This window comes from Pediculus humanus, genomic scaffold, assembly GCF_000006295.1.
Source record: "Pediculus humanus corporis 1103172107398 genomic scaffold, whole genome shotgun sequence".
Taxonomy (NCBI): Eukaryota; Metazoa; Arthropoda; class Insecta; order Psocodea; family Pediculidae; genus Pediculus; species Pediculus humanus.
In genome coordinates, this window is record NW_002987023.1 from 87030 (window position 1) to 100880 (window position 13851).

General features: G+C 27.2%; 4 protein-coding genes across 4 annotated transcripts; 3 read left to right on the forward strand and 1 right to left on the reverse strand.

Moving 5' to 3' along the window:
* Positions 1-284: 284 nt before the first annotated feature.
* Phum_PHUM046120 (uncharacterized protein) lies at positions 285-1914 on the forward strand (the record flags this gene model as incomplete). Its single annotated transcript, XM_002423214.1, has 6 exons — positions 285-311; positions 497-748; positions 851-1171; positions 1273-1493; positions 1582-1796; positions 1895-1914. 6 exons carry the CDS (start codon positions 285-287, stop codon positions 1912-1914), a joined length of 1056 nt encoding a protein of 351 aa, XP_002423259.1.
* A 1643-nt stretch (positions 1915-3557) lies between these two features.
* On the forward strand, positions 3558-4686 carry Phum_PHUM046130 (Geranylgeranyl transferase type-2 subunit beta, putative; the record flags this gene model as incomplete). Its single annotated transcript, XM_002423215.1, has 4 exons — positions 3558-3746; positions 3825-3983; positions 4078-4422; positions 4495-4686. The coding sequence occupies 4 exons, from the start codon at positions 3558-3560 to the stop codon at positions 4684-4686; spliced, it is 885 nt and encodes a 294-aa protein (XP_002423260.1).
* Positions 4687-5517: 831 nt separating this feature from the next.
* Phum_PHUM046140 (2-amino-3-ketobutyrate coenzyme A ligase, putative) lies at positions 5518-7491 on the forward strand (the record flags this gene model as incomplete). The annotated part of the gene is made up of 8 exons (XM_002423216.1): positions 5518-5566; positions 5645-5880; positions 5995-6096; positions 6159-6366; positions 6444-6627; positions 6742-6934; positions 7011-7188; positions 7295-7491. 8 exons carry the CDS (start codon positions 5518-5520, stop codon positions 7489-7491), a joined length of 1347 nt encoding a protein of 448 aa, XP_002423261.1.
* Positions 7492-9184: 1693 nt separating this feature from the next.
* On the reverse strand, positions 9185-12993 carry Phum_PHUM046150 (uncharacterized protein; the record flags this gene model as incomplete). The annotated part of the gene is made up of 7 exons (XM_002423217.1): positions 9185-9297; positions 9445-9658; positions 9766-9900; positions 11332-11401; positions 11680-11756; positions 12681-12853; positions 12990-12993. 7 exons carry the CDS (start codon positions 12991-12993, stop codon positions 9185-9187), a joined length of 786 nt encoding a protein of 261 aa, XP_002423262.1.
* Positions 12994-13851: the final 858 nt, after the last annotated feature.

The window sequence follows — 13851 nt, forward strand, 5'->3', positions numbered from 1 at the left end:
GTTATTATGGTATTGTATCATTGAAGACATCTTCATTGGTAATACTATCGAGAAGAAGAAGAAGAAGAAAAAAGTAAATTTCTCTTTCTTTTTTTCTTTCTTTTTTTTTTTTTAATTTTTTTTTGTGCGAATTTAAAATCGCGGGTTCTTCGTAGTCCCCATCATTTATAGGTCTTAGTATTCTTCTTCGTCGCCTTCGTTATCGTTTGTGAAAATAATAATAATAATAGTTTTTTTTTTTGGGTGTTCAAACTTGCCAGAGATTGTGTGTATTCAAATCTCTGATGAAACAATGCGTGACGGAACAAGCCGTGAAATGGCCGACACATAACAATTTAATTTGATTTGTTCTGTTTTTTTTTTTTTTTTATTTTCTAGAGAGTTTTTAGAAGCGTAAAAACATATAAATAAATAAATAAATATATTTATTATAAATAAATAATAATAATAATAATAAATAAAAAGATCAACAATGGTTTCAACGACGACTGTTAAGGAAAACGGTGTTGAAAATAATACGTGTAAGTTACCACCGGGAAAATACAGGCTGGTAGGATTTGATCTCGATTTAACGGGTCGAAGGTTGATCGATGAAATTTGTCACATCGCCGCTTACACTCCAAACAATCAATTCAGTCAATATGTGATGCCATTTAAAGATTTAAATGTCACAGCTAAAAACCGACATCTTTTGAAAGTGGTCACCGTTGGAAAGTATAGAATGCTCAAAAGTGTTAAGACTGGAAAAGTAAGTCGTTTATGGTTTTTTGTTTAATTGTTATTATTATTATTATTAGCAACATCAAATGGATAACTTTTGGGTGTGTGCGTGTGCGTATTCTATTCGTAGATATTAAAAACGAGGAGTGAAATATCGGCTCTCACGGATTTTATTCAATGGTTAGAAAATTTGAAAACCGAAGGAATCATTCTCATCACTCACGATCAAAAGAAAACCGTACCGCCTTTCTTTCTCGAAGTAATACGTAAATATAAGCTTTTCGATAGGTTTTCCGCCGTCGTGAAAGGTTTTGCCAACAGTTACGTTTTCGCGGAACAAAAATGCGCTCAAACAGTCAAATCTCATTCGCTGTACACTCTGGGCCAAGTTTTGCTTGATAAAAAGGAAAATTTGGATAGCGCAGCCGATAGAGCTCGACTATCTTATCAGGTATCGTTTACGTTTCTGTTTTCCTCGATGGAAACACAAACGAGTGTTTGAAATGAGATTTTAATTTTGTTTTTTTTTTTTTTTTTCGTTTTGACGAATAGATCGTCCAACAGTTGTGTACCGGTGAAGATGACAAAGGAAGCGGAGATGCATCTTCGTCCGAAGTCGATAGTCCTGCCATGTCGGAAGCTATTAGGCAAATCGCTAGTTCTATCGAAGACGAAGAAAAAGAATTGGCGGTACTTAAAAACCTCGTCGAAAGGCAAAACGGCCTACGTCCCATTTTCGGTGACATGTTTAGTAGTAGAATGAGATTAGAAAGGTTAGTTTTTATTTTTAATTTTAATTTTAATTAGGAAAAAAGTTGAAACCCATGTCGTGATTTTTTTAAATTTAAAAATCGACTTTAGAAATCGCGCGAACACTCTTAGAAGGTTAATAGCGGAAGCGAATCTCACTTATGAAAATTTAGAAGAAGCCTGGAAAAAAGATAAAAAGGAAAGTTTGACGGCTCTCGTAAAGGAAAGGATAACAACGGCCAAAAAACCAGAGGATTTAGATGATTTAACGGAAACTTTACTTCGTCATTTCGGATCCGATAATACCACAAAAACTCCACAGAAACGTGATAAAAAAGTATTATTATTATTATCGTTTTCCATAAAAGAAAATACGGTTGCTTTTTTTTAATTTGGTTTTTTCTTATTAAAACTTTTTTTTTAGAACGAGAAACCGGTTGGTAAAAGTCCCGAAACGGGGGAAGAGGGGGGAAAAGTAAAAGGATCCGGGGACAAAGGAAATAAAAATTCCCCCGGAGGTTTAGGGGGGGGGGGGGGGGGTTTAGGGGGGGGGGGAAAATTTTCCCCTGGAAAAGTTTCGAATTCCGAATTTTTTCCAACGAAAACGCCCGAGGGGGTTAAAACGGAGGGGGATACATCTCGCTAAAGAAAAACAAAAACAAAAAAAAAAAAAAACCCAAAAACCAAAAAAAAAAAAAAAAAAAAAAAAAAAGTTACACATCGTTACCGTTAGTGCCTTAAATGACCAAAACAACGCTTTAAAAAAAAAAGGAAATTAATTAATTAATTGTATATACGTGTGTGTCATTACGAGCAGCACTTCCCGACATGTTTTCTTTTTTTTTTTTTTTTTTTTTCTTTTCTTTTCTTTTCTTTTTCTTTTTCCTTTTTTTTTTTTTTTTTAATCTAAGTCTGTGTTTATTGCTTTTTTTTTTTTACATATTTCCCTCCCTACCTTCCTTCCTTTCTTTCTTCTTACCTTGCTTCTTTTAACCTCTACAATTGATTTATTTCTCATAACTTTTATCTAGTCTTAAAATATTAGATTAGGATAAAGTTACAATTTTTTTTTTTTTTTTTTTTGCTTTATTTACATGTACTAGTTTTTTTTTTTTTTTTGCTGGTCGCTGGTTGAATTAATTGTAGCCGGAAGAATTGATATTGATTGATTTAGAGAGAGAAGAGGAACAAAAAAAGAAAAAAAAAAGTTAATTAATAAATAATTACTTCTTGATCTATTTTTTTTTTTTTTTTTTGCTGTTGAATTACGTACTTTTGTAAATTAACTCTTGTTTCATCCCGAAATATGGATGATGATTTGTATGAATTGAAACTTCATAATTGTCAAAAAAAAAAAAAAAAATTTTTTTTTATGTAGGAGAATACATTATTCCGATTTATTTTATTTCTTTTTTTTATAATTTTTTAAATTGACAGAATCCTTTCTATTAATTTTATATTAAATAATTATTTATACTACGGTATAATTGAAGTAAAAAATGTTTTTTAAATGCGTAAATAACTTATTTAAAAGGTAATTATTAGGTGGAAGTTGTTATTTATCGCCTCTGATTCAATGTTAAAGATATCCATAATGTTATGAACGATGACGTCACGCCATTTTTAATTTCAGTCGAGATTTTCAATTCGATTAATCGATTCATTCGATAGTGTAAGCAACATGGCGGCAATTATTACAACGTTAAAATGATATTAGTTTTTTATTAATGTTATAATCATTTTATAAATATATATATTCGATTGTAAAATAATAATGGCGATGGTTTGTTTTTAATTATAACAAAATTTAATTTTATTTATGAATTCAAATAATTTATTTGTCGAATGATTGTGAGATTAAAATAAAATTTTAATTTTTTTTTTTTTAGACAACTATAAATAAAGATGTGATTTTGACTGATCAGGAACCGAAATTATTGCTTCTTGAAAAGCATAAGCAATATATTTCGTCTTACGATACAAATAAAGATGATTACGTGAGTTAATGATAATTAATTAATATTTATTTTACCTGTAGAAAAAAAAAAAAAAATTAATTATTATTTTTTGTTATGAAGGAATATGTGATGACCGAATATTTAAGAATGTCGGGTATGTATTGGGGTTTAACGGCTTTAGATTTAATGGGTACTCTACAAAATATGGATAGAGAAGAAATAATTAAATATGTTGTTAATTGTCAACATGAAAGTGGAGGCATTCGACCAAGTCCTGGCCATGATCCACATCTATTGTACACTTTAAGTGGTATACAGGTAGTTTTTGTTAATGTTGATTGATATGTTTTTTTTTTCTCGAGTGTAAGTAAAAATGAAATTTTATTTTTTTTTTAGATTCTATGTTTATTTGATGCAGTTAATAGATTAGATTTAAATAAAATAGTCGAATATATTCAAAAATTACAACAAGATGATGGTTCATTTAGCGGGGATAAATGGGGAGAAATTGATACCAGGTTTTCGTTTTGTGCTGTTGCAGCCTTATCTTTAATAGTATGTTTTTTGATCATTTTAATTAATGAATAATTTATGTAAATCAGTGTGATAATTAGTTCAAATTCAAAAAAATAATTTTTGTTTTTCTCAGGGAAAATTAGATGCGATAAATGTTAACAAAGCAGTGGAATTTGTTTTATCATGTATGAATTTTGATGGCGGTTTCGGTTCTCGTCCAGGTTCAGAGAGTCATGCAGGTCTCATTTATTGTTGCGTAGGATTTTTATCAATTACAAACAATTTACATTTGGTTAATGCTGATTTACTTGGATGGTGGTTATGCGAAAGACAGTTAAACTCAGGGGGATTAAACGGGAGGCCAGAAAAGTTACCAGATGTATGCTATTCCTGGTGGGTTTTATCATCATTGACAATTTTGGGTAGACTCCACTGGATACAAAAAGAATCCCTTGTTAAATTTGTATTAGCTTGTCAGGTATGTTCGACTTTTAGTAATTTACAATCAACTTTTTTCGGTTATTTACCTACTAATTATATTTTACAATAGGATTCTGAAAACGGAGGTTTTAGCGACAGGCCTGGAGATCTTCCAGATCCATTTCACACACTTTTCGGACTTGCTGCTCTTTCTCTATTGGGTGAAAAATCATTGAAACAAGTTAATCCAACTTATTGCATGCCTCAAAATGTTATCGATAAATTAAATTTAAAACCTCAAAAATTGACTGTAGGAGAATGAAATTTAAATATGATGTAATTTTACTTTTTATTTAAAAAAAAAAGGATGTAAAAAATGAAATTTATAAAAACTGTATTATTTATTGATAAACAGTAATCTTATTATCATAATTTTTTTTTTAAAGTAAATATATATATTTATTTATAAAAATATATTTAACAGTTACATAAATTTTTTTCATTATTTAATGGACTCTACATAAGTTTTGAAATTGTTTAAAAATCAGTATAAATTTTATAAATGAAAACAAAATTAAAGATTTTTTCATTTATTTAAAATAATTATTATTATTATTCGAATCAATTTTTGTAAAATTTAAAAAATTTATAATATACATCAAAAATTTTTTGCTAAGAAAATTTTAATCTTTAATTTTTATAAGTTTTTTTGTACGTAAATAATAAAAAAGATAAAGCATGAACGTTTAAAAAATAAATTAAAGCTTAATTATTTTTTTTTTATGTTAAGATAAATTAATATTTCAAGGTTTTAAGTAGGAAAAAACTTTACTTTTAATGTTTTTTTTAAAATTTTGTTTAAATATTAATAATTTCAAATGTAAATGAAATAAACTTAATAATAAAAAAAAAAGAAAGAAAGGGGAATAATTTAAAAACTTATACCTAAAGTATTTTTGTACAGGTAAAAAAAAAAAAAAAAAAAAAAAAAAATTATTGTCTTGTTTACAAATGGAACGAACCATTGTCAAGGACGACGACTTTCAATTTAAGTTCTTTTTTTTTTTTTTGTAGTGGGGAATAACTTCTTACGTATCACACTTTAAGTTTTTTATTATTATTATTGTTTTTTTTTTTTTTTGTGCAAAGTAAAATGGCGGTCAGTTTATCAATTAGAAAATTGTATGTGAATTCCACGAAAGGTAAAATTGAAAATTGTAAATGTAAAAAATTGTGTTTTAAAATAATATAATTATTAAATGTAAAATAAATATTTACAGGTTTTAATATTGAATTTGTTAAACAAAGCACTAGAAATGCTCATGGAAAGGGTAAAGTTGTCGAAGGTAATTCTAAATTAAGAGAAATATGTCAAAACACTCTGACGGAATTAAGAAACGAAGGTTTGTTGAAAAATGAAAGAGTTATTTTATCAAAACAAGCCACGCATATAGATGTAAGAGGACAAAGTTCTAAAATACTCAATTTTTGTGCTAATAATTATTTAGGTTTAGCGGTGAGTGAGAGTTTATTTATTTTTTTTTTTTATTTTTAAATCGTTCGAAACAAACAATGTCGGGTCCCCCGACTCATAAATAAATAAATTTACGATTATTTTTAAAAAAAATAGGATCATCCAGAAGTGATTGGAGCAGCCAAAGATGCAATTGAAAAATATGGTTCTGGAGTTGCATCTGTACGATTTATTTGTGGTACTCAACAGATTCATAAGGTTCGTCTCAACATTATTTATTTATTAAAAAAAAAAATTTTAAATATTTATTTTTTTTGAAGGAGTTGGAGTTGAAAATTTCAAAATTTCACAACAGAGAAGATACAATTTTGTATCCTAGTTGCTTTGATGCAAATGCTGGAATTTTTGAAGCTTTACTCACTCCAGAAGATGCTGTTTTATCTGATGAATTAAATCATGCTTCGATTATCGATGGTATTAGACTTTGTAAAGCGGAAAAAATTAGATATAAACATAGAGATATGACCGGTTCGTCATCATATTAACTCATTTTATTCGTTTATTATATAATTGATGTGATATATAAATATTTTTGTCGGTAATAGATTTAGAATTAAAATTAAAATCAATGAAAGAGAGCAGATTAAAAATGATCGTGACCGATGGCGTGTTTTCAATGGATGGCAACGTGGCTCCTCTTCCAAAAATTATTAAATTAGCTCAAAAATATGGTGCGATAACATTGGTAGACGAATGTCATGCCACAGGATTCTTTGGTAAAACAGGCAGGTAATTATTATTTCCTCATGAAAAAAAAAAAAAAAATGGATGAGAAAATTTATTTTTTATTTGTGGTTCAGTAGTAGTAGTAGTAGTAGGAGTAAAGACAATTTATACTTACAGAGGTACAGAAGAATATTTTAATGTGATGGGTAAAGTTGATATAATTAATTCGACGCTTGGAAAAGCACTCGGTGGTGCATCCGGAGGTTATACGACAGGACCTAGGGAAATGATAAGTCTTTTAAGACAAAAATCAAGGCCATATTTATTTTCAAATTCACTTCCTCCTGCCGTTGTTGGTGCTGCATCAAAAGTAAATATTGATGATTATGATTGCTTTTATTAATTTTTTTTTTTTTTTAACAATTTCGGTTTCTTTTTAATTAAAGGTTTTCGATCTTATTACCGGGAAAAACACAATCCAAGAAAAAATAATTGAAAATACTGAATTGTTTAGAGAAAGCATGACGAAAAATTGTTTTAGAATTGCCGGTGATAATCATCCAATATGTCCCGTAATGATCGGAGATGCTAAAATAGCAGCACAATTCGCTGAAAATTTACTCAGTGAGTTTTCTTTTGTTTTTGCAAAAATGGAAGCATGGCATAGAAAACCAACAGGAAAAGTTTATTATTATTTTAACATATAATGAATTTTTTTTCTGTTTGTCAGCGAGAGGAATCTACGTTGTCAGTTTTAATTATCCAGTTGTACCGAAAAATCAAGCGAGGATAAGAGTACAAATATCTGCATCGCATACAAAAGAAGACATCGAAAGAACGGTTGATGCATTTGTTGAAGTTGGTAAAAAACTAGGAGTTATTCCAGCGGATAAAAATAAAGCTAAAAAAATACAGCAATCATTTTAATTAAAAATGAAGTTAACTTATTTGAAATGAATATTTTTTTTTAAAGATATATGAAACAATAAGTAGTCGTTTAATATATATAAATATACACTGATACCATTTTTAACAAAGTTCTGTATACGAATAACAAGTTGTTAAAAAACTTGAATTTGTTTTCATATACTTAATAATAATATTAATAATATTATCATTATAAATAATCTTTTACTTACATTAGAGAAAAATGTTTTCATTGTATCTTAATTATGATAAAATATATTTATTTTTTTCCCAATATTATTATTATTTTTTATTATATATTATTATCGGTATATTGTAAAAGTTAAAAAAACAAAATGGCTGGATGGATTGAAAAAAAAATAATGTTTTTTTTTTTTTTTTTAAATTTTGTGAATATGTTTTATTAATTATTATGATTACATTATTATTATCATCATCATTATTAATAATATTTATTATCATCATCATAGTGATCAGAATAATTATTATTATTATGTTACAATTATTTCGGTAAAAATTTTTTTATTACAATTAAATAAGCATTTGGAAATTTTTTTTGGGTGTGATAAAATTATTTTATATTAAAATAATTTTATATACGCGACGAATTATATTATATAATAATAAAAAGAGATATGGAATAATATTTATCAAAAGTTTTTCGTTCTTAAAATGTGATAAGGAAAGGAAGAAAAAAAAGGAAAAAAAGGAAAATTTTCTTTTTTAAAAAATGTAAAATTACTTTTTTATTAAGCGCCTGCACTAGATTGATGAGGTTATTAAAAAAAATTTTTTCTCTCTCTCTCGTTTATTTACCTTAGATTTCTTTTAAATTATTATTATTATTATTTAAACACGTTTTTTTTTTTTATACATCATCATTAATAAAAATAAAATTTTTTAAATTCTAATAAATTTTGACATTGAAATAATAATAATAATAATAATAAAATTTTTACATTTTTTCTTTCTTTTTTTCTCTTTTTTTTTTAATTTTTTTTAATTAAATAATTACGTATTTATGTAATTACATTTTTTTTTTTTTTAACAACGTAATCATTAAGAATTAAAAATTTTTTTCTACTAAGTTAACGCCCCCTCCCCCTCCCCTCCCTCCCCGAGAAAAAAATGGAGAAAATTCGGTATATTTACATTATTACACGCGGTATGCATCATCATCATTTCGTTATTGTTTATTTATTTATTTATTTATAATTGCTTAAATTTAATAAAATTTTATTTACATATTATATTCTACACGCACTTGAGCTTCTTTTTGGGAGAACCAAACATTCATTCATTCATTCATTCATTCATTAATTACAATTATAATTTACACGCACCCACACATATTTTTATGTACCCTGATTTAGAAAACCGGAAAAATGCGGTTGAAAAATTATTATTATTATTATTATTATTAGTTTTTTTTCACCCGCCTCCCGCGCCCACCCGCCCCCTCCCCCATTATATTTTTTAGTATTATGTACATTATTTTATTTATTTATTTATATTTTACATAAAATTTTTTATTTTACTCTTCGTACTGATCAATGTGATGTTCACTTTTTGTTTCGTTTTTAAATTTAAATGAGCACCGATTAAAATTTATTATTATTATTATTATTATTAAACGTTTTATATAGAAAAATTATTATTATTATTAATAATAAATAAAATAAGGTATGATAACTTATCTAATAATTAATGATAAACCGGGAAATATATTTAACCATAGAATAACATCTAATATCATTGATGTTCCACTCGATGTTTTTCTTCTTTGAATGGCCGCCATTTTGTCACCTTTTATTAAAAAAAAAAACGACAGGAAAATAATTTAATTTAAAATAATAAAATTTTTAATTACAAAATAAAAATTCGAAATGATAATAATAATAATGATAGTGATAGAAACGAATGATTGATTGAAAAAAATTTGTTTGTTTTTACCTTCGGAAACGAAAACGAATATGGACGCAGGCTCAGTATTTGATGCGCTGCACGTATAATTTCCAGAATCTGTATCTACAGCATCTCGAATTGTTAAATGACTTTGAGTTTTTGGCCCTGGATTTGTTTCCACGGTGATTCCGCCTCTGGCAGTATCATAATTAATCATTCGGTCGTTATGAAACCAAAATACGTATTGCGGGGGTACAGGACTCTGGAAAATGAATGAAAAAAAAAAAGTTTTTTTTTTTAAATTAAATAATATTTCGTACTAACAACAACAGGAATAATAATCGTCCCTCTTAAACCCCCCTCCCTTACTTTTTCAATCATGCAAATCAAACTTATCGCACTTCCGGTATCGACGTGATGTTCTCCAGAACCGAGAATGAATGCTTCCGGTACGACGATGTGTAAATTAACAAAATGTGACATTATACCGCTACCTGTTGATACCTGAAAATTTTTTCATTTTTTTAATTAATTAATTTTACTTATCGTGCAGGTTTAAGGGAAGGCCCCATTTTTTTCTCTCCTCTCGCCTCCCTCCCCTCTTCCTCCCCCTCCCACTCAAACGAGTTTAAATTTATAAATCACGTCAATTATTTATTTACAAAAAAAGGGGAGAGAGAAAATCATGTCGACCAAATAAAAAAAAATTTTTTTTTTTTTTTTTGGTCATCGGCAATGGTCGACGGATTCACAAACCCGAGATTTCATAAATATTAACGTAGATTAACAGAGCGGAAAGAGTTATGAAAAAATAATAATAATAATAAAAAAGTACAAAAATTTTTATTTTTATTGGCATAAACAAAAAAAAAAAAACCCGAGCGTTGTAGAATTAATAATAAAATATATTTTAATATCGATATAATAAACGATGAATAATAATAATAATAACCCAATGTTACCGATATAAAATTTAAAAACACCATTTCACTCCTCCTCCTCCTCATCTGACTATTTAAACGTATTTTCCAATCGATTCCCCTCCCCTCACCCTCCCTCCTTCAATTTTCTCTCAAACTTTTTTTTTATATTTTTTTTTTTTTCCACGTGCGGGTTTGTTAATACATAAATAAATTTGATGACTTTAAGCTTTCGTTTTTATTATTATTTATTTATTTATTTTTATAAAACGGATAAGTTTAACGGATGGGAGGGGAGAGGGAAGAAAGGGAGGGAGAGTAAGGTAAGGTAAAAATTTATTTCATAAAAGAAGAAGGAGGAGGAGGAGGAAAAGAAAGGAAAAAAAAATAAAAAATAATAAAAATGAAAGATTGAAAAAAAGGAGAAAAAAAAAAGGAAAAAAGGTATCTCTTTCCTTTTTTTTCTGGTAACACCTGTGAAAAATTTTTTTTTTTGTGTCATTTTTATTAAAAACTTATCCATCGATTTTTTATATAATAAAAAAAAAATATTTAATTAATTTTTTTATTAATTACAAATTTATTAAGTTAATTTTCTAAATGAAAAACCTAAAGGAAAAATGTGAATGGACGTTGTTGACAAAATTTAAAAATTACAACTTGAATAAAAAAAATTAGGTAATAAAATTTGATAACAACAAAGGTTAACAAACATAAACATAAACATAATCATAAAAGAGTAGGGAGAAAAAAAAAAAAAAAACATAATTTTATTCCTTCTTTTTTTTTTTTTTTGTAATTTTCCTCTGTGATTCAATCGTGTTGGTAAAGAGAGAGAGAAAAAAAAATGAAAAACGTAAAAATTTCGTTACTGATGTTTTTTTTTTTGCTGCTGCTGCTGCTTCTGTTCCTGCTCTTGCTGCTGCTTTTGATTACGAGAAAGAGGGAGAAAGAAAAAGAAAGAGAGAGAGAGAAAAAGTGTGATGTTGTAACGGGCCAAAACGACGGTCTAAACTTTGAGACGTCCAACCGTCTGGGACATGATTTTAACTCTTGTTGTTGTTGTTGTTATAAAAAAAATTTTTCTGATAGGTTTTATATAAGGGTTTTAGGTTTCATCAATTAAAATATATTAAATTTTCCTTTTTCCATAAGAAAAAATTTTCTTTTTTTTATTTCGGGGAGCCGGGGGCCGGGGGAGGTCAATATTCTACATCACGTTTTTAAGTAATACTTTTCATCACTCAACCGATCAAAAAAAAAAAAAAATTTCGTTTACCTGACATTCATAGGTTCCATTATCTCTTTTTTGTACGTATTTTATTTGTAACGTCCAATCGTCTGAACCTTCACCGTGAAGTACCGGAATCTTTCATCGTTTGTATATGTGAACATACCGGAAGTTAATATATGCCATCTCTTTTTTCTAACCCCCGAAATCTAAAGAAAAAACAGAAAAAAAAAATCGTTATGAAAAATATATATATATATATATATATATATATATATATATATATAATTATTTTAAATTCGTTTGAAAAATAAACAGAAGCCGACGACCGAAAATAGAAAAAAAAAAAAAAATTTTTGATTTGGTTATTTAATTTCCTTTTTTAACTTTTAATGGCTTCATTATCAAGATCTTTTTTTTTTTTTTTTCATCCCCCATTTTAGGGAGAACTCGAGATTTTTCTTTTTTAACTACATTTTTTTTTTTTTTTTAAATTGTATCTATTTCTCTCTCTCTCTCTCTCTCTCTCTCTCTCTCTCTCTCTCATCCTGATTAAAAAAGAAAAAAAAAAAATCTATTCTTTAAATTTTAATTGAGTTTTTTTTTTTCCCTCTCTCTCTCTTTCTCTCTCTCTGTTGATGTTGTTTTGTCGTCATCACTAGTTGGGCGGGGAAAGGGGGGTGTAGAAACGAGCAGGAGCAGAACGAGGAAATGAAAGGAGAAAAAAAACGAAAAGAAAATCTTAAGGATTTATTTAATCTCGGGCGCCTGAGGGGTTTCACTCTCTCTCTCTCTCTCACTTAAGATTTATTAATGAAACATTTTTAAGTAATTGCTCCTGTATTTCATTATAATTATTTTTTTTTTTTTTTGAAAATTTATGTTTGATTGTAATAATTTTTATTATAACGGAAAATTTTTTTCTTTTTTTATTTGTATTGGATTGTTTGTAGGTATGCAAGCAAGCACGTACGAGCGTGATAAGAAAAAATGATTGATTGATGACGAATGACGACGTGCTATCAAACGAAAAAAAAAAAAAAAGTTTAAACTAAAATAAATAGTGAAAATGATAATGATTGATTGATTGATTGACTGATTGAATGAAAAGCAATACTAACTTCAGCACTCACCGTCCTTTCCCCCAAATTTCTAACTCTGCAATGAAGAAAAGCTGTTCCCCCCAATTGTACGGTTATATTACTCATTGTGTTGTTATCAAAACTTGGTTCTGTTAATCTTTGAAATTCTTCAAAATCCGAATACCACAATTGACGCCATGGACCACCGAATTGTTGCGTTTGTGCTAAAATGAAACAAAAAAATGAATTGAAAAGTTTTATTACAAAATAAAAAATTTATTAATATATATATATATATAATGATTGTTTGTTTGTTTGTTTGTTTACTTTTTTCTTTTACAACAGATACACGTTACGCACGCATCCAAAAAAATTTATTTCATTTTATTTTATTAATTAAAATATTTAAATTTGAAAAAAGTAAAAAAAAAACTTTATACTTTAAAAATTAAATAAATTAAAACATCTTTACATATAATAATAATAATAATTAAAAAGTTGTATTGTATTATATATATATAACAACAAGTAAACTTTAAATTTTGTTTTTTATATAAAATTTTATTTTCAAAAAAAAAAAAAAATCCGTTTTTTTTTTTTTTTTTACCAATTCAAAATTCAGATAATATATCTTATAAGAAAAAGAATTTTCTCGGCATTTTTCTTCTTTTTCTTTTCCTTTTTTTTTTATTTAATTTTTATTAAAAAAAAAAAAATGAAAGAAAGAAAAGAGAGAGAGAGAGAGAAAGAGAGAGAGAGAGGGATAGAAAAAAAAAAGGTTTTTCAAATTTTTCTTTTCTTTTTTCTCTTTCTCTCTATTTTTTTCCCTCTCTCTTTTTTTTTACTTTTCATTTATTACCAAAGGTTTAGAGTTTTTGAAAAGAATGAAATGAAAAGCTTACACACACGCACGCACACACACGCATACAGAAAAAAAAAAGAAAAACAAAAAGAGAGAAAACTTTTTATACATCGAATAATAAAATAAAAAGGGAAAAAAATTTACTAAAATCAACCTTGTTGTTGTTTGTTGTTGATGATGATGGAAACTATAATTTGTATTAATCAAAAATCGAAACTTTATCATCAGAAACTTTATCCTGATTTTTTTGGTTTTCTAAACCCCCCCCCTTTTTTTTCGGTTGTTTCAACCTCGACGTGAAATACAATAAAATTGTGTATACATTTAAAAAAAATGTCAACTTTTTTTTTTTTTTTTTTT